The sequence below is a fragment of the Brassica oleracea genome, chromosome C4 (assembly GCF_000695525.1).
Source record: "Brassica oleracea var. oleracea cultivar TO1000 chromosome C4, BOL, whole genome shotgun sequence".
Lineage (NCBI taxonomy): Eukaryota > Viridiplantae > Streptophyta > Magnoliopsida > Brassicales > Brassicaceae > Brassica > Brassica oleracea.
The window spans coordinates 37,356,000-37,374,403 of NC_027751.1; the positions used below are offsets into that span (position 1 = coordinate 37,356,000).

An 18,404-nucleotide genomic window follows, 5' to 3' on the forward strand; every position below is an offset into this window, starting at 1 on the left:
ATGTGTAATAGGATCCGGAAAACGGTGAGACTAGACAAGATTAGCATGTGTTGGGACCAGATTGATAACTGAGTTATCATGACTTTGCAGGTTTTACTTTGATTACAGTCCTACTTTTATTGGATGTGGTCTGATATGTCCCATTTAGTCAGCTGCTCTGTTGTATGTATTGAATGGGGTTTCTGTGCATTGTGGAAAAACTTTTTATAGTTTACTAACATAACATGATGTTCAGTAGTAGTATACAAAGAACTACCAATACACATTGATCTTAATGTATGTTTGTAAACTTAATCTTGAAGAGATGTTTATAAATTGGATCATTCCTTTTAACTTCTTTCCCAATTATCTGCGCTTTAAGCTTATTTGCAGTTGCTTCGAAGTTTTCACAAAACTGCCTAACAGTAGATTATGGCAAAAAGCCTAAATGCAAAATCTACATACAGTAGTTTGTTTATTTTAGCCCACTATCACAACGTAGAACAAAAAATAAACTCTTTCTAGACTTTATTAATCTTCAGGATCAAAAAGTCTGTGGTCAGAATCTTGCCTGTCTTCAGCTATGTCAGGGCAATACATTTGAGACATAATCTCAACTGTTCTGTAAAAGTTTTGGTTCCCTGTAAACCGATATGACGCACAAGCAGCATCCAGATTCGTAAGCTCGTCCAAGAGCCTATAATCATCCAGTTATAGAGTTACATACAAGAATGATAGTAACAAGCGTAGAAAGAGGAGGTGTAACCTGAGGATGAAGTTAAAAGCTGGTGTATGAGGTTGCTGATAGAGGAGGCAAGCTTTGGGGAACTATATTATATACTTCTTTACAGCCATCTATCTGCGACATGAACCAGATTCTCCCGAATTATGAAACTACAAACCAGAAACGCCCATATATGCCTTCTGAAGAATTTCCCAACTTCCATTTGAAAATTCTCCATAAAACGAAACTGAAGAATACTCATTTGTTTGGATAACTTTGCATTGTGAACAAATGTTTCTGAGACCAGCATAACGCAATAATTCCAAAGTTATCACCCTCCACCCGCATTTACAAATTAATAGTATACGCATATTATCATCATTCACTTGTTTCAATCTTATCTTAATGACGAGCCTTCATCTTCTACGGTGTGTGTAAGCAGCAAGGGTGCACAATGCTCAGAACCAGCTAAATTTTTGGTTGAATCCTCTCTTTTTTTGCCCCAAATCACGGTGTAGAATCCAAAACACAATATCACTGATCCAATGACACTGCCCACAACACACACATGCAAAACCTATATTCGTTATTACCGTGGCAGTTTATACAGTTATCTAACATGGAACTGTGTAGACTTAAAATAGATACTAAGCATTTCAACAACCTAGAGCTGAGTTATATCTTTATCTGTATAGAAACTAAGACGAGGATAGTGATAATACCTCCCGAGGTGAAGTGCATCACTGAGGAATATAGCACCCATGGCAACTGCGATTGCAATAGACAGTGGCCTAAACAAGGATACATAGACAGGACCCTTCAGATGCAGACCCCATGTGTGTGTAAGCACACTGAATACTGAGGCAAAGACTCCCTGAAACAAAGTGTTTAATGCCTGAGCTTAAAACATAGTCAGTCAGCAATGGAAGCAGATTATAAGGTTTGATTCTCACCGAGTATACGATTGCAGCAAGGGTAATATCCGGTTTAAGCATCCAAGAAGTCCAGTTCCTTTCCGCCAAAAAACATATAGGTGCTGAGACTAGCGTTGCAAATAAGTTGTAGAAGAAGACCACTGTTATTTCTTCAGGGTATAACTCCATGACCAGAGTCTGAAACCATATACAGCTTCGAATTTAGCAAGAGTTTCATGTGCCACCAACAACCCAGAGTATCTAAGTGTTTATACCTGAACAATATACCAGACTGAAACAAAAAAGAACTGTGAAGCAAGCAAAAGGCCACCAACTATCCAGCTTGACTCTGATGAAGTCAAGTGCTGGTGAAGCGAACTGGTAGGAGATGATGAAAGTGTAAAAGATGCAGCAGATAGAACTTTTGGGCCTTTATACAACACAACAACCAGAGCACCAGATATAGATAGAACTCCACCGATGATTTTAGCTTGAGTCGCAGAGCTCCTTAACACTACTTGTTCCATCCTTTACGAGCCACACAAGGAAGCAGAACCAGTTAAGAGTTACATACCCAATAATGATAGTTATAGTAACAAACCACTAAGGTGGAAGTGAAACCTGAAGATAACTGCGAGGGTGAATGTGAAAGCTGGCGTGAGATTGCTCATAGCAGAGGAAAGAGTAGGAGAACTTTGTTCTACACCTTTAAAACCAACCATCTGCGCCATGCACCTGTTCCTCTTAAGTCAACAAACTAGAACACAAAATACCAGAGACATCCATTAATATAGACGCAGGAGCTATATTATTTACCCGAAAAGCCCAAGTAATAACATCTCGAAGAAGAGAGGAGACTTGGCTGAAGGTAATTTTTTAGATCTGCATATAAAAAAAATGTAAGTTCATCATGTTCTTGAGGAATTTTATACTGAGCAAAGGTGAGATCAAGTACCTTCCAAAGATAAGGGCAAGTGGAAGAAGCACAAGTGTTGAAGCAGCATAAGAGTAAAAGATAAAGACATAGAAGTTCAATCCTCTTAGCGATGCAGCCTTGTACAGTGTGTTCGACCCAACAGTGGAACACTCAACAGCAAACATTGCAGCAAAAGGCACAACATCTCTGTGAAAGTACCTCCATGCCACTGTCTCTTCTCCTGTTCTTCTCATGACAGATTTGGTGTCTAAATTCCCAGAAACTGTTTGATGAGATTAAAGTGGGCATAGAATCAATCATTGGGTTGGTGGTCATATCCATCATGCTTGCTAAATGGTCATTATTTTATTTATAAGTTGACCAATTGACCAAATAATTCACACCACACATTAACAATATCGCTCTTCCCTCTCAATAATTAAAAAAAAAAAAAACAAGTTGACCTAATACTTCACACCACACAAGGTTCCAAAAGATCATCCCAATCCACATCGTCGACACAAGCAGCATCCAGATTAGTAAGCTCGTCCAAGAGATAGTGATCCAGTTAGAGAGTTACATACAAAAATGATATTAACAAGCGTAGCAGAGGAAAGAGAAGGAGGTGTAACCTGAAGATAACTGTGAGGGTGAAGGTAAAAGCTGGTGTGAGAGGTTGTTGATAAAAGAGGAAAGAGTAAGATAACTATATTATATTCCTTTACAGCCAGCTATCTATCTGTGACATGAACCAGATTCTCCCCAATTACGAAACTACACAACAGAAACAAGGAAATGCCCATAAATCTAGAAATACTTTCTGACGTTAATGAAAGAGCTCAAATACCTTCTAAAGATTAGAGACACATGAAGAAAGACAAGTGTAGAAACGACATAGCTGTAGAAGACAAAGACATAGAAGCTCAATCCTCTCAAGGTGGCAGCCTTGAAAAGTCAGTGTGTTAGTTCCAGTCGCGACCATTGCAGTGAACGGCATAACATATGTTACATATCTGCAAAAAATATCCAATACACTGTCTCTTCTTCTGCACCTTTTGCCATAAGATCTGATGTTCATTACTATACAAAAATCTCAGAAGTCAAAGTGATTTCAGAAGCAACCATCCTGCAGCTGAAGAATTTCCCAACTTCCATTTGAACATTCTCCATAAAACGAAAACGAAGAAATTTGTTTACTCATTCGTTTGGGTAACTTTGTATTGTGAAAAAATGTTTTTGGGACTAGCACAACGCAATAATTTGAAAGTTATCACCATCCACCCGCATTTACAAATAAATAATATAAGCATATTGTCATTCACTTGCATCAATCTTATCTTAATCACAAGCCTTCATCTTCTACGATATGTGTGTAACCAGCAAGGGTGCACATTGCTCAGAACCAGCTACAGTTTTGGTTGAATCCTCTCTTGTTTTGCCCCAAATCACAGTGTAGAATCCAAGACACAATACCACTGATCCAATGACACTGCCCACGACACATACATGCAAAACCTATATTCGTTACTACCATGGCAGTTTATACAGTTATGTAACATGGAACTGTGTAGACTTAAAATAGATACTAAGCATTTCAAAAACCTAGAGCTGAGCTCTATCTTTCTCTGTAAGAGGAATGAGATAATACCTCCCGAGGTGAAGTGCATCACTGAGGAATATAGCACCCATGGCAACTGCGATTGCAATAGACAGTGGCCTAAACAAGGATACATAGACAGGACCCTTCAGATGCAGACCCCATGTGTGTGTGTAAGCACACTGAATACTGAGGCAAAGACTCCCTGAAACAAAGTGTTTAATGCCTGAGCTTAAAACATAGTCAGTCAGCAATGGAAGCAGAATATATAGAAAAGGTTTGAGTCTCACCGAATATATGATTGCAGCGAGGGTAATATCCGGTTTAAGCACCCAAGAAGTCAAGTTCCTTTCCGCCAATAAACATATAGGTGCTGAGACTAGCGTCGCAAATAAGTTGTAGAAGAAGACTACTGTTATTTCTTCAGGGTATACCTCCATGACCAGAGTCTGAAACCATATACAGCTTCCGAATTTAGCAAGAGTTTTATGTGTCACCAACAACCCAGAGTATCTACGTGTTTATACCTGAACAATATACCAGACTGAAACAAAAAAGTACTGTGAAGCAAGCAAAATGCCACCGACTATCCAACTTGACTCTGATGAAGTCAACTGCTGGTGAGCGAACTGGTAGGAGATGATGAAGGTGTAAAAAATGCAGCAGCTAGAACTTTTGGGCCTTTATACAGCACAACAACCAGAGCACCAGATATAGATAGAACTCCACCAATGATTTTAGCCTGAGTCGCAGAGCTCCTTAACACTACTTGTTCATCCTTTACAAGCCACACAAGGAAGCAGAACCAGTTCAGAGTTACATACCCAATAATGATAGTTATAGTAAGAAACCACGAGGTGGAGTGGAACCTGAAGATAACTGCGAGGGTGAATGTGAAAGCTGGCGTGAGATTGCTCATAGCGGAGGAAAGAGTAGGAAAACTTTGTTCAACCCCTTTAAAACCAACCATTCGCGCCGTGCACCTGTTCCTCTAAGTCAAACAAACTAGAACACAAAAACCGGAGACATCCATTAATCTAGAAGCAGAAGTTATATTATTTACCCGAAAAGCCCGAGTAAGAACATCTTGAAGAAGAGAGGAGACTTGGCTGATGGTAATTTTTTAGATCTGCATATAAAAAAAAAGTAAGTTCATCATGTTCTTGAGAAATTTCATACTGAACAAAGGTGAGATCAAGTACCTTCCAAAGATGAGGACAAGTGGAAGAAGCACAATGGTTGAAGCAGCATAAGAGTAAAAGATAAAGACATAGGAGTTCAATCCTCTTAACGATGCAGCCTTGTACAGTGTGTTTGTCCCAACAGTGGAACACTCAACCGCAAACATTGCAGCAAACGGCACAACATCTCTGTAAAAGTATCTCCACGCTACTGTATCTTCTCCTGTTCCTCGCATGACAGATTTGATGTCTAAATTCCCAGAAACTGTCTGATGAGATTAAAGCTGGGCATAGAAGCAATCATTGGGTTGGTGGTATAGCACTCATGCTGGCTAAATGGTCATTATTTTATTTATAAGTGACACCTTGACAAAATAATTCACACCACATTGAAAATATCTCTCTCTCTCTCTCCATAATTTAAAAAAAAAAAACTTGACCAAATACTTCACACCACACAAGGTTCCAATCGAATATTCTAATACGTACACCTTAATCAGCTAACCGAAGAGTTTCTCAACTTCCATCTCAATGAAGAAAACTTCCAATCGCATCAGCCTCATCATACAAAGAAAACTTTTCAGATATATTTCTTGGACATCTAATTCTATAAAACTCCATAAGCAGAACCAGTTAGAGTTACATTCGCGGTAGTAACAAGCGTACATGATATCCACACAAGTTTATCGCAAAAAGAAAGAGAATGAGGTGTAGCCTGAAGATAACGGCTAGGGTGAAGGTAAAAGCTGGTGTGAGGTATCTGCGACATGAACATGATTCTCCCAAGTTAAGAAACTACACTAGATAAACCAGAAAAAGCCCATAAACCAAGAAACATCACCACATTTTTATTACCCGAGAAGCGCAAGTAAGAAAATCTTGAAGAAGAGAGGAGATTTGACTCAAGTCAATCATCTTGACATAGATACATGTAAAAAACAAGTTCATATTCCTGACAACGCTTATACGGAGCATCAAAGAGAATATAAGAAAAGATCAAATACCTTCCAAAGATGATGGAAAGCGGAGGAAGGATTAGTGTTGAAACAACCTAAGTGTACAAGATAAAGGCATAGAAGTTCAATCCCTTAAGTAGCAGCCTTGTACAGCGTGTGCTTGAACCAACCATTGCACACTCCACACCAAAACGGCACAGCATCTCTGCTAAAGTACCTCCAAGCCACTGCTCTTCTCCTATTCCTCTCATTTTAGATGATTGATAAAGACAAAGACTTTGCTTTTGGTGATTTCAAGTGTTCTGCAACAATTGCATCAGCTTTAATCTAATCGTAGTACAAGCAATTTATTAACGCATCAAATCCAAGCGCAATGTCATCTACCGAGTTCTACATTATTACTGACCTTTCGATTGATCCAGCAACACAAGATAACTTATCCAAAGGAGGATCCCCAGAATCGCACCAATGTTCACTCGTAAGTGACGGTGAAACAGAGTCAGGAGCTCACGGAAGGCGACTTTGCCGTCGCCTGTCCGGCGATTTCACCATTTGGTGCTGCCGGCGACACGATGACGGTCAAAAATCAAAATAATTGATCCTACGGTTAGATTTCGTATTTTTTTGACACTATGGTTGAGTAAATAGCTCGGAACCGAACCTAGCCAAACCAAATTATTTAAAATCAAAATCGAACCGGAATTTGTTCGTAAGTTGATTGGTTTAATAAATATAAACTTAACCGTAACCAGATCGCCTATCCATTTGGATGATATTGTTGGGCTGGGTAGTTCCGCTCATTACTGATCTTATATAAGACCAAAAACATAGGAAACCGTCATTTTTTGTCTTTAGAATTGACCATCAGACACCAACTCGCTCATCCATGCACGTGGGCCCAAGTCTAAAAGCGTTAGTTTAATTTATCTTTTGTTTTTATTTTAACTTTTTTTTAATTTTCAAAGCTTTTACTTTATTACATGTTGTTGTTTTCCAACTTTGCCTCGCACTTCGGAAAATTACAACACCACTTTGTCATTTTCTTCTAGTCTTCCACCATTAAAGCTCAAGAAAACGAAAGGTTAAGATAGAAATAGATAGATAGATAGATAGATAGAGAGAGACAGGAGAGTTCCTTTCACTCTCTTCTTCCTCTGCAAATCTGACAGAGAAAAAGAGTTCATTTAATTCACGGGAAGCTTAACTTTTTCTGAGAACCTGGATGGGCTTTTAGGTGAGTGTTTGCGTAATCTCTGTTTCTCTCGATGTTGACGATGTTATTGATGAACTCTTCTTCTTATTCCTCCACTTAACTTGGAGCTCTTGTTGTTTTGTCTCAGTTTCTGTTTCCTGGATCTTGAAGTTGAGATCTTTACAAACATGTCTTGGGTTCGATCCGCAATTGAGCAAAAAGACGGCACCTTTGCGTACCCACCACCGTTTTACAGAGACCCAATTCTCCCTCCGCCGTCTCCTCCACCACCGTCCGGTAACAGAATCAGCCCGGCGGTTCTCTTCGTTATCGTCATCCTAGCCGTCTTGTTCTTCATCTCCGGCCTTCTTCATTTGCTCGTTAGGTTTCTCATCAAGCATCCTTCTCCTGCTTCTGCTTCCGCTTCGGCTTCGAGGTCTAACAGATACCCAGAGATCTCTACCAGCGACGCTCTTCAAAGACAGCTTCAACAGCTGTTCCATCTCAACGACTCTGGTCTCGACCAAGCCTTCATCGACGCTTTGCCTGTTTTTCACTACAAAGAAATGGTCGGTGCCTCCAAGGAGCCTTTCGATTGCGCGGTTTGTCTCTGTGAGTTTACTGAGAAAGATAAGCTGAGGTTGTTGCCAACGTGTAGCCATGCCTTTCACCTGAACTGTATTGATACTTGGCTTCAGTCTAACTCGACTTGCCCTCTTTGTCGTGGCACTCTCTTCTCCCCTGGCTTCTCCATGGAGAATCCCATGTTTGACTTCGATGATATAAGAGAAGAGGAGGAAGAGCGTGTAGCTGAGAAAGCTATGGAGATTCAAGAAATCGTTGTGGAGAAAGGGGTTTTACCGGTGAGGTTAGGGAAGTTCAAGAGGCTTGACAATGTTAGTCAAGGACATGAAGGTCATGATGGTGTAGGAGAGACTAGTAGTAGTAATCTAGACGCAAGGAGATGTTTCTCAATGGGTTCGTATCAGTATATACTCGGTAGCTCGGAGCTTAAAGTACCCTTTTGCAACGATAGGCAACTGCGTTTGAAACCTCAGGACAAAGAGTCTCAGGATTCATCATCTGAAGAGAAGAAGATGAGTAGTGTTGTGGCTAAAGGAGAGAGCTTTTCGGTTTCAAAGATTTGGTTGTGGCCAAAGAAAGACAAGTTCTCTTCAGATGCTCAAAGGAGGTTGCCTTCTTCATCGCTTAACGTCGATGATCTTCCAAAACTTCCATGGATGGAAGAACGTAAGAAGCTGGAGAACGGTGAAAGGTAGTAAGTATCTTTTGCTCATTTTTTCAGTCCGAACCATTGATAAGGTTTTAGAGGGTTTACTGATTATATCTTGGGGGTTTGACAATCATATGTTGTAACATAATGTTATAAGGTTTATAAGAAATTCATATTGCATCTTGGTTGTTAATGATATGAGATTAAAGTTAATTAGGCATGCTCAACAATAGTGGATTCCAAAAGACTGATGCTTTATCTTTAATTTTTCTTCACTTTAGAGTCACTGGTTCTCTTTTCTTTCTTCTTTTCAATAGACTTTCCTTTACTCTCAAAACAGATTCTCTGTTCTTGGTTACATAAGAATTTTATTTACTTTCAAGTTACAAGTATGGATACAAATTAAAACTTGACTTTGTGTTCACACAGAATCTAGTCTTTGGTGTAGGTTAAGAGTTTTTTTTTTTTGGCTCTTTGTGTTAAGCCAAAACAAAAATGAAATCTTGCATAAACCAAAGTACCAACTACCTTTAAGACTTCAAATTTCAAAAGTATGTGGCACTAATGGTTTATGTTTGTTGTTGTAGGGTTGGTATGTTCTTTGACTCTTAAAAGATATATACCATCCCCCACTGGATTTTGATTGATTTAACCCGATTGAATAAAGAAAATTTTAAAGAAAAAATGAACAATTAGAACTCATGATGGATCCATGTAATATCTTGTACTATGAAACAGTAATGCTAATAGTGTTTTTTTACCTATGTTCTAAAAATCGGTTTACATGGTAATTTGGTCATAACTGAGACAATTTTATTAAAATCTGATTTATACAATTTAAATCAGTCTAAATCATTTTAAATTGGTTCAAATCTTTTTAATCTGGTTAAAATTGATTTAAATTGATATAAACCAGTTAAATCAAATGATGGCTTTCATCGGTTTGTGTCTCTTATGTTATCTCCAATCATGGCACTAAATTTGGTGATGAAATTACACATAATTTGGTGTTGAAATTATACCAAATTTGGTGTTTTAGTGTCAAATTCTTTTTGTCATCTCTAACTATGACACCAAATATTACACCAAAGATAATAATAATCCTCTTATATATTAATTGAGAAGTCACTTAAATGATTTCTACTGATGTGTCGCTGATAGGAGAGATTTTCAATTAATTGTTATAATTTGATTGATTGTTTATAGAGTGTGTTACCAATTAAGACACATTTCTGTCTTTTTTTGACAATATAAGACATTTTTCACTTGAGGAGCACATTCCCGGTTCCTAAAGTAATTTTCGGACCAAAATGCCCTCTGCTTGACAAACAAGACAGTTTTTTTTTTGATTCGGTTGAGTTAGTGGAACCCGAGCCTTTTGCTATGACTTAGAGCATGTTTAACGCATGTTCTTAGCCATTATTTCTTATAATAAAAGAATTAAAAATAAAGCAAAAATAGGAAAGAGAAAGAAGAACGTTTCTAAAACAACGATCTTAAGATATAGCTACTAACACAATTCATATACGTGGCATTCAGTAATTGGTTCTCTTTTTTACAGAAAAATGAAAAACAGATAAATTATTATAATATTAATATTTTTTTTCTTTTAGCAACTCTTAACGTTTCTACCCGTTGAACATGCTCTTAGTTTCTTTGTATGAGTTATGAAGGTATGTGAGAATTAATTATGGCCACAAGTTTAAAAATTTCAAAGAAGATCCAATAGGTTGCGCAAAAAAAAAAAATCCAATTGCTGGAAAAATAAGATTGTCAGATAAGTCGTCCAGCTGGGAAGACTTTCCAGACGCCTTATTATAAGTCGTCTAATAAGTCGTCCAGATGGAAGACTTTCCAGACGACTTAATTAAGTCGTCCGATAAGTCGTCCAGCTGGGAAGACTTTCCAGACGCCTTATTATAAGTCGTCTAATAAGTCGTCCAGATGGAAGACTTTCCAGACGACTTAATTAAGTCGTCCGATAAGTCGTCCAGCTGGGAAGACTTTCCAGACGCCTTATTATAAGTCGTCTAATAAGTCGTCCAGATGGAAGACTTTCCAGACGACTTAATTAAGTCGTCCGATAAGTCGTCCAGCTGGGAAGACTTTCCAGACGCCTTATTATAAGTCGTCTAATAAGTCGTCCAGATGGAAGACTTTCCAGACGACTTAATTAAGTCGTCCGATAAGTCGTCCAGCTGGGAAGACTTTCCAGACGCCTTATTATAAGTCGTCTAATAAGTCGTCCAGATGGAAGACTTTCCAGACGACTTAATTAAGTCGTCCGATAAGTCGTCCAGCTGGGAAGACTTTCCAGACGCCTTATTATAAGTCGTCTAATAAGTCGTCCAGATGGAAGACTTTCCAGACGACTTAATTAAGTCGTCCGATAAGTCGTCCAGCTGGGAAGACTTTCCAGACGCCTTATTATAAGTCGTCTAATAAGTCGTCCAGATGGAAGACTTTCCAGACGACTTAATTAAGTCGTCCGATAAGTCGTCCAGCTGGGAAGACTTTCCAGACGCCTTATTATAAGTCGTCTAATAAGTCGTCCAGATGGAAGACTTTCCAGACGACTTAATTAAGTCGTCCGATAAGTCGTCCAGCTGGGAAGACTTTCCAGACGCCTTATTATAAGTCGTCTAATAAGTCGTCCAGATGGAAGACTTTCCAGACGACTTAATTAAGTCGTCCGATAAGTCGTCCAGCTGGGAAGACTTTCCAGACGCCTTATTATAAGTCGTCTAATAAGTCGTCCAGATGGAAGACTTTCCAGACGACTTAATTAAGTCGTCCGATAAGTCGTCCAGCTGGGAAGACTTTCCAGACGCCTTATTATAAGTCGTCTAATAAGTCGTCCAGATGGAAGACTTTCCAGACGACTTAATTAAGTCGTCCGATAAGTCGTCCAGCTGGGAAGACTTTCCAGACGCCTTATTATAAGTCGTCTAATAAGTCGTCCAGATGGAAGACTTTCCAGACGACTTAATTAAGTCGTCCGATAAGTCGTCCAGCTGGGAAGACTTTCCAGACGCCTTATTATAAGTCGTCTAATAAGTCGTCCAGATGGAAGACTTTCCAGACGACTTAATTAAGTCGTCCGATAAGTCGTCCAGCTGGGAAGACTTTCCAGACGCCTTATTATAAGTCGTCTAATAAGTCGTCCAGATGGAAGACTTTCCAGACGACTTAATTAAGTCGTCCGATAAGTCGTCCAGCTGGGAAGACTTTCCAGACGCCTTATTATAAGTCGTCTAATAAGTCGTCCAGATGGAAGACTTTCCAGACGACTTAATTAAGTCGTCCGATAAGTCGTCCAGCTGGGAAGACTTTCCAGACGCCTTATTATAAGTCGTCTAATAAGTCGTCCAGATGGAAGACTTTCCAGACGACTTAATTAAGTCGTCCGATAAGTCGTCCAGCTGGGAAGACTTTCCAGACGCCTTATTATAAGTCGTCTAATAAGTCGTCCAGATGGAAGACTTTCCAGACGACTTAATTAAGTCGTCCGATAAGTCGTCCAGCTGGGAAGACTTTCCAGACGCCTTATTATAAGTCGTCTAATAAGTCGTCCAGATGGAAGACTTTCCAGACGACTTAATTAAGTCGTCCGATAAGTCGTCCAGCTGGGAAGACTTTCCAGACGCCTTATTATAAGTCGTCTAATAAGTCGTCCAGATGGAAGACTTTCCAGACGACTTAATTAAGTCGTCCGATAAGTCGTCCAGCTGGGAAGACTTTCCAGACGCCTTATTATAAGTCGTCTAATAAGTCGTCCAGATGGAAGACTTTCCAGACGACTTAATTAAGTCGTCCGATAAGTCGTCCAGCTGGGAAGACTTTCCAGACGCCTTATTATAAGTCGTCTAATAAGTCGTCCAGATGGAAGACTTTCCAGACGACTTAATTAAGTCGTCCGATAAGTCGTCCAGCTGGGAAGACTTTCCAGACGCCTTATTATAAGTCGTCTAATAAGTCGTCCAGATGGAAGACTTTCCAGACGACTTAATTAAGTCGTCCGATAAGTCGTCCAGCTGGGAAGACTTTCCAGACGCCTTATTATAAGTCGTCTAATAAGTCGTCCAGATGGAAGACTTTCCAGACGACTTAATTAAGTCGTCCGATAAGTCGTCCAGCTGGGAAGACTTTCCAGACGCCTTATTATAAGTCGTCTAATAAGTCGTCCAGATGGAAGACTTTCCAGACGACTTAATTAAGTCGTCCGATAAGTCGTCCAGCTGGGAAGACTTTCCAGACGCCTTATTATAAGTCGTCTAATAAGTCGTCCAGATGGAAGACTTTCCAGACGACTTAATTAAGTCGTCCGATAAGTCGTCCAGCTGGGAAGACTTTCCAGACGCCTTATTATAAGTCGTCTAATAAGTCGTCCAGATGGAAGACTTTCCAGACGACTTAATTAAGTCGTCCGATAAGTCGTCCAGCTGGGAAGACTTTCCAGACGCCTTATTATAAGTCGTCTAATAAGTCGTCCAGATGGAAGACTTTCCAGACGACTTAATTAAGTCGTCCGATAAGTCGTCCAGCTGGGAAGACTTTCCAGACGCCTTATTATAAGTCGTCTAATAAGTCGTCCAGATGGAAGACTTTCCAGACGACTTAATTAAGTCGTCCGATAAGTCGTCCAGCTGGGAAGACTTTCCAGACGCCTTATTATAAGTCGTCTAATAAGTCGTCCAGATGGAAGACTTTCCAGACGACTTAATTAAGTCGTCCGATAAGTCGTCCAGCTGGGAAGACTTTCCAGACGCCTTATTATAAGTCGTCTAATAAGTCGTCCAGATGGAAGACTTTCCAGACGACTTAATTAAGTCGTCCGATAAGTCGTCCAGCTGGGAAGACTTTCCAGACGCCTTATTATAAGTCGTCTAATAAGTCGTCCAGATGGAAGACTTTCCAGACGACTTAATTAAGTCGTCCGATAAGTCGTCCAGCTGGGAAGACTTTCCAGACGCCTTATTATAAGTCGTCTAATAAGTCGTCCAGATGGAAGACTTTCCAGACGACTTAATTAAGTCGTCCGATAAGTCGTCCAGCTGGGAAGACTTTCCAGACGCCTTATTATAAGTCGTCTAATAAGTCGTCCAGATGGAAGACTTTCCAGACGACTTAATTAAGTCGTCCGATAAGTCGTCCAGCTGGGAAGACTTTCCAGACGCCTTATTATAAGTCGTCTAATAAGTCGTCCAGATGGAAGACTTTCCAGACGACTTAATTAAGTCGTCCGATAAGTCGTCCAGCTGGGAAGACTTTCCAGACGCCTTATTATAAGTCGTCTAATAAGTCGTCCAGATGGAAGACTTTCCAGACGACTTAATTAAGTCGTCCGATAAGTCGTCCAGCTGGGAAGACTTTCCAGACGCCTTATTATAAGTCGTCTAATAAGTCGTCCAGATGGAAGACTTTCCAGACGACTTAATTAAGTCGTCCGATAAGTCGTCCAGCTGGGAAGACTTTCCAGACGCCTTATTATAAGTCGTCTAATAAGTCGTCCAGATGGAAGACTTTCCAGACGACTTATAATAAGTCGTCTGCGCAGTCTTTTGGATTGAAGTAAATACCTGACTCAAGATAGCAGCTTTCATTGATCTGCGGCCTCTGCTGCCCTCGTAAGCCAGTATCGGTGGAGACGGACTGTCTGCTCTGGGACCACCAATACTAGCACCCAATTCCGGCATAGCTGTGTACGTCTAGACCTGAAGAACTTGTATAAACCCATCCACGGTGTAACAGCCAGCAATTTCTTTGTTCCACAAAGAGTCCATCAGCACCTTAAACGCGACTCTCCCCCATGGATAATTCTCAAACCGTTCTAAATCCATCACTAGCCTTGCCAGAGTAGATCGTGTAGCGGTTGAAAACTTTCTCCCTTCAATGAATCCAGTGAAGATGGAGAGGTACGCGAGCCGCTTGCGATCTTCCCTGGACCAATCCCCGCATCTCTTCAGTGCTGCTATTATCTGATCAGTAGTTGGCCCAGCTTCCAGATGAACTCCCAGCATCCCCCAGAAAGAAACCATCTCTGGGGTAACGTCACATTTTGGTGTCTCAAGGTCCTCGATGTACTCGCAGTTTAGACCAGTGAGGTTTTCAAACTCTAACAGTGAAAACCTCAAAGGTTCTGGACCAACGAGAGACCACATCTCATACTTCTTCTTAATGTCCAGCTTGAAACTGAGCATGTAGTGAACCAGCCTTGAAGCCCAACCAAATCCCTGCTCCTTGAACTTGATGAAAACTCCCAAACTCGACTCCTTGAGCTCTTCAAATTCGTCATCAGTAAGAGCTTTCCTAAGAGCAGTATGCAACTTGCTGTTATCCGTATGATACGAAATGCTATTGTGGGCTTCTGGTTCTTCCCCTGATGTGTATAACCTACGGGGGAGTTCTGGAATATCCATCCTTTTTGTCTGCAAAATAATCAAAGACAACAATATAAGTCCAGACGACTTAGTAGACGACTTAAATTACTTACAAGTCTTCCAGTCGCAGAAGGAGTTGGAGTACTCGTCATTGCGGTTATAGATCTGAAAAAATAAACGTGAAACGGTGAGAATGAGTAAATTGATAGAGACAACGTTTTATGTTCATCTTTTCCTCGAGATTGATGACTTAGCGGCGTTAGGGTTTACAGAGAAACGGCGCTAAGGTTTACAGAGAAGAAGCGGCGGCGCTAGGGTTTAGAAGAAGCGGCGGCGCTAGTGTTTAGAACGTTGGTGACCACGGTGGCGAGGGCGACGGTTTGTTCGGATATAGTGGAAGCGGCGGCGCTAGGGTTTAGAGGAATCGGCGGCGCTAGGGTTTAGAGGAATCGGCGGCGCTAGGGTTTAGAGGAATCGGCGGCGCTAGGGTTTAGAGGAATCGGCGGCGCTAGGGTTTAGAGGAATCGGCGGCGCTAGGGTTTAGAGGAATCGGCGGCGCTAGGGTTTAGAGGAATCGGCGGCGCTAGGGTTTAGAGGAATCGGCGGCGCTAGGGTTTAGAGGAATCGGCGGCGCTAGGGTTTAGAGGAATCGGCGGCGCTAGGGTTTAGAGGAATCGGCGCGGCTAGGGTTAGAAGAAGCTGCGGCGACAACGGTGAGAATGAAGTGAGATAGATAGCCGATGTTGAGAACGATGGTTTGTTCGGAAATCGTGGGAATTCGAAATCGCCTTTGAGAGGGAGAACTGTTAGGGTTTCTGAATTTCGCGAAAAATGAAACAAAAAAATAAAAATCACCTTATATATTGGGTAAATAATCCGGTTAGCTTTAAAATTACATTGGTAAACTTTAAGGTTTGGTCCGGTTTAGACGACTTATTCTGGCTGATAATGTACAACAGACGACTTAATATTTAGTCGTCTGTTTTCAGACGACAAAATATTAAGTCGTCCTAGACCCTAAAATGAACCCCTAAACTAAAATGACTAGATTAACTAACTAACCACGTTATAAAATCAAATTATACTTAAATAGTGTTTACTATACACAGAAATGAACACGCATAAGTAATTTTAAAAATTTTCAAAAACGGTTTTAATGCTTTCCAAAATCTAACCCTAAGAACACATACAATACTACAACATATGTTGATGAAACATAAACTTAAGAATATCATGACTCACTACTTTCACTCATCTATGCTGAAAACAATTGAAATTTGTTATATCTTAATTTATACCTCCTAAGACATATGTTAATTACATAATTCCCATTTTTCACTTATCAAAATATTTTTTACAAAATTTTTAAATTATGTTTAAGACTAACTGTCCAGACGACTTTCAGTTAAGTCGTCTGGACGACTTATTTTCAAGTCGTCTAAACAGACGACTTGCGAGGGGTAGAAACGTAAAAAGAATTCCGTTTTTTTGTTTGGTCACAAGGGGATAGTTGTAATTTCAATAGCCTTTTAGGTTACTTTTGCCTTTGACCCAAGTTGGGGTATTGTTTTGGGTTTGACTCCAAGTTTTGAGTCACACTTGGCAATTCTCCCTAAAAAAAATGAAAGCACGTACAAAAATAAAAGAGAGTGTGTATACTTTTGACTCTTTTTATATCTAGCAAAAGAGTATTTTATACTAAAAGTAACCTTTAAAATTTTCCAACATATTATACATGTCATTATTTTATATCCTACTATATAAATAAATATATAAACACATAAATCAAATTATTAATTTTTTTCTTTATATTTTGATATCCATATGTATATATGTATTTTAATATTTATAAAAATCAAATTTAAATTTCATATTGTGTATTTTGATATTTGTGGACACAATTTTGTGGATACATTTTTTGACACATTTGAAATAGTCGTGGGCTTGTGCTTTGTGGATAGCATTTTGGTATTTTGTAGACTTGTGTTTTGTGGATAGCGTTTTGGTATTTTGTAGATACATTTTTGAAGGACAAATTCAAAATATCCAATGATATGGCAGAGACATTTAGTGTAAAAAATTTTATGGACAAGATTTTATGGACAAAAATCTCAATCTTACAAATTTTATGTACAAAATTTTGTGGACAAGATTTTTGTGGACAAAGTTTGTAGACAAATCATACAGAGGTTCAAAGTAACAGTCCCTGATTCGACGCCTTTAAAAGAAACCTTAACAAATTGATAGAAACTTGTAAGACTTAACGACTGATTCAAGCTGAACCTAAGGATGTTCCAGCATCTAAAGTCTAAACATATTTCACCCTTAACTTGAAAGTTTTGTTCTTCAGAAAAAAAAACAGTGACTGGATCCATTCACATCTCTCTTTTATTGCAGGTTGACATCATTCACCCTCGTTGTCACCAGCCGTGATATAGTAACAGCTTGACATCATTCACCCTCGTTGTCACTTGCCACTCTCTTTTTCTCCTTCATGTGGTTTGACATAAAGGAAAGCCAACTCCACCTTACTGCAAAGACACATTCCCTTAAATCATTAAAAATGAATTTTTTTGAACTAAATTATGCTACTCTTTCCAAATGTTCTTCAAAGTTACAAACTTTCAACAAAGTGTGAGAGACATTATCAAGTATAAGCAAAGAAATGACGAGGGGAGTGATTAAAAACTCACTTTTTGTCGCTTAATTACATTACTCTGGAAAGTAGAAGCTCAAGATTCTTCCATGGACCCACTTTGGAAACAATGCCCGTAGTTGTTTCCTTCTTCTTTTTTTGCTTAAAAGTTGTTTCCTTTTAATCACAAAGTTTGGTATTCACGACACCAATCAGAGCATGGACACGCTGGGTAAGTGGGTTTGACGATAAATCTTGTGGTGGAGGATTGCGATGGCTTGGACACAGCGAGCTTTCGTGTATACACTACTATTATAGATCTATAGACTAGATCTACAACTCTTGACGAAGGTGTATTGTATGAAAACCAGAAAATAGATTTGCATATATGCTACTATTATAGATCTATATATCTACAACTATTGAAAGGAGCAAAAAGATAAAGTAGACAAAATACAAACCTCCGATGACAAGCTTCTGTGAAGTTGGTTGACTAAAAAGCTTTCCCTTCTTCTTTCGATTTGGCCATGGTTTGCAATTTACAGAGAAAAAAAGAAAATCATAGAGGTTGGAGTATTAGCAGAAGAAGAGCAAAGTGAAAAATTGAAATCAAACAAGCTTCTGCAAAATCACCTTCTTCACGTTCTTCTTCAACTTGAGGGAGATGATGAAAGAGAATCATGGCAATAAGGGTTC

General features: G+C 39.5%; 2 protein-coding genes and 1 pseudogene across 3 annotated transcripts; 1 reads left to right on the top strand and 2 right to left on the bottom strand.

Moving 5' to 3' along the window:
• Positions 1 to 323: 323 nt before the first annotated feature.
• Positions 324 to 3,253, bottom strand: LOC106341596 (WAT1-related protein At5g40240-like). Of its 2 annotated transcripts, none has more exons than XM_013780325.1 (9): positions 3,166 to 3,253; positions 2,573 to 2,816; positions 2,434 to 2,499; positions 2,239 to 2,352; positions 1,893 to 2,145; positions 1,657 to 1,815; positions 1,426 to 1,577; positions 746 to 1,254; positions 324 to 676 (listed from the first exon to the last, which is right to left on the bottom strand). In XM_013780325.1, exons 2-8 carry the CDS (start codon positions 2,785 to 2,787, stop codon positions 1,101 to 1,103), a joined length of 1,113 nt encoding a protein of 370 aa, XP_013635779.1. In that variant the 5' UTR covers positions 2,788 to 2,816; positions 3,166 to 3,253; the 3' UTR covers positions 324 to 676; positions 746 to 1,100. The 2 variants fall into 2 exon arrangements, with proteins under 2 accessions (XP_013635779.1, XP_013635778.1); XM_013780324.1 differs by lacking the exon at positions 3,166 to 3,253 and adding an exon at positions 2,998 to 3,081.
• A 401-nt stretch (positions 3,254 to 3,654) lies between these two features.
• On the bottom strand, positions 3,655 to 6,887 carry LOC106341598 (annotated as a pseudogene).
• Positions 6,888 to 7,074: 187 nt separating this feature from the next.
• LOC106341597 (RING-H2 finger protein ATL46-like) lies at positions 7,075 to 8,907 on the top strand. Its single transcript, XM_013780326.1, has 2 exons — positions 7,075 to 7,501; positions 7,608 to 8,907. The coding sequence occupies exon 2, from the start codon at positions 7,648 to 7,650 to the stop codon at positions 8,737 to 8,739; it is 1,092 nt and encodes a 363-aa protein (XP_013635780.1). The 5' UTR covers positions 7,075 to 7,501; positions 7,608 to 7,647; the 3' UTR covers positions 8,740 to 8,907.
• Positions 8,908 to 18,404: the final 9,497 nt, after the last annotated feature.

Excerpts from the sequence above, each read along its gene's own strand:
- LOC106341596 (XM_013780324.1), bottom strand. The coding sequence starts at position 3,064 with ATGCTGCTTGTGTCGACGATGTGGATTGGGATGATCTTTTGGAACCTT. Across the intron at positions 2,817-2,997 it reads TGTGTGGTGTGAAGTATTAG|TTTCTGGGAATTTAGACACC; the intron begins GTCAACTTGTTT and ends CTCATCAAACAG. Across the intron at positions 1,255-1,425 it reads GATGCACTTCACCTCGGGAG|TGTCATTGGATCAGTGATAT; the intron begins GTATTATCACTA and ends TGTTGTGGGCAG.
- LOC106341597 (XM_013780326.1), top strand. The coding sequence starts at position 7,648 with ATGTCTTGGGTTCGATCCGCAATTGAGCAAAAAGACGGCACCTTTGCG.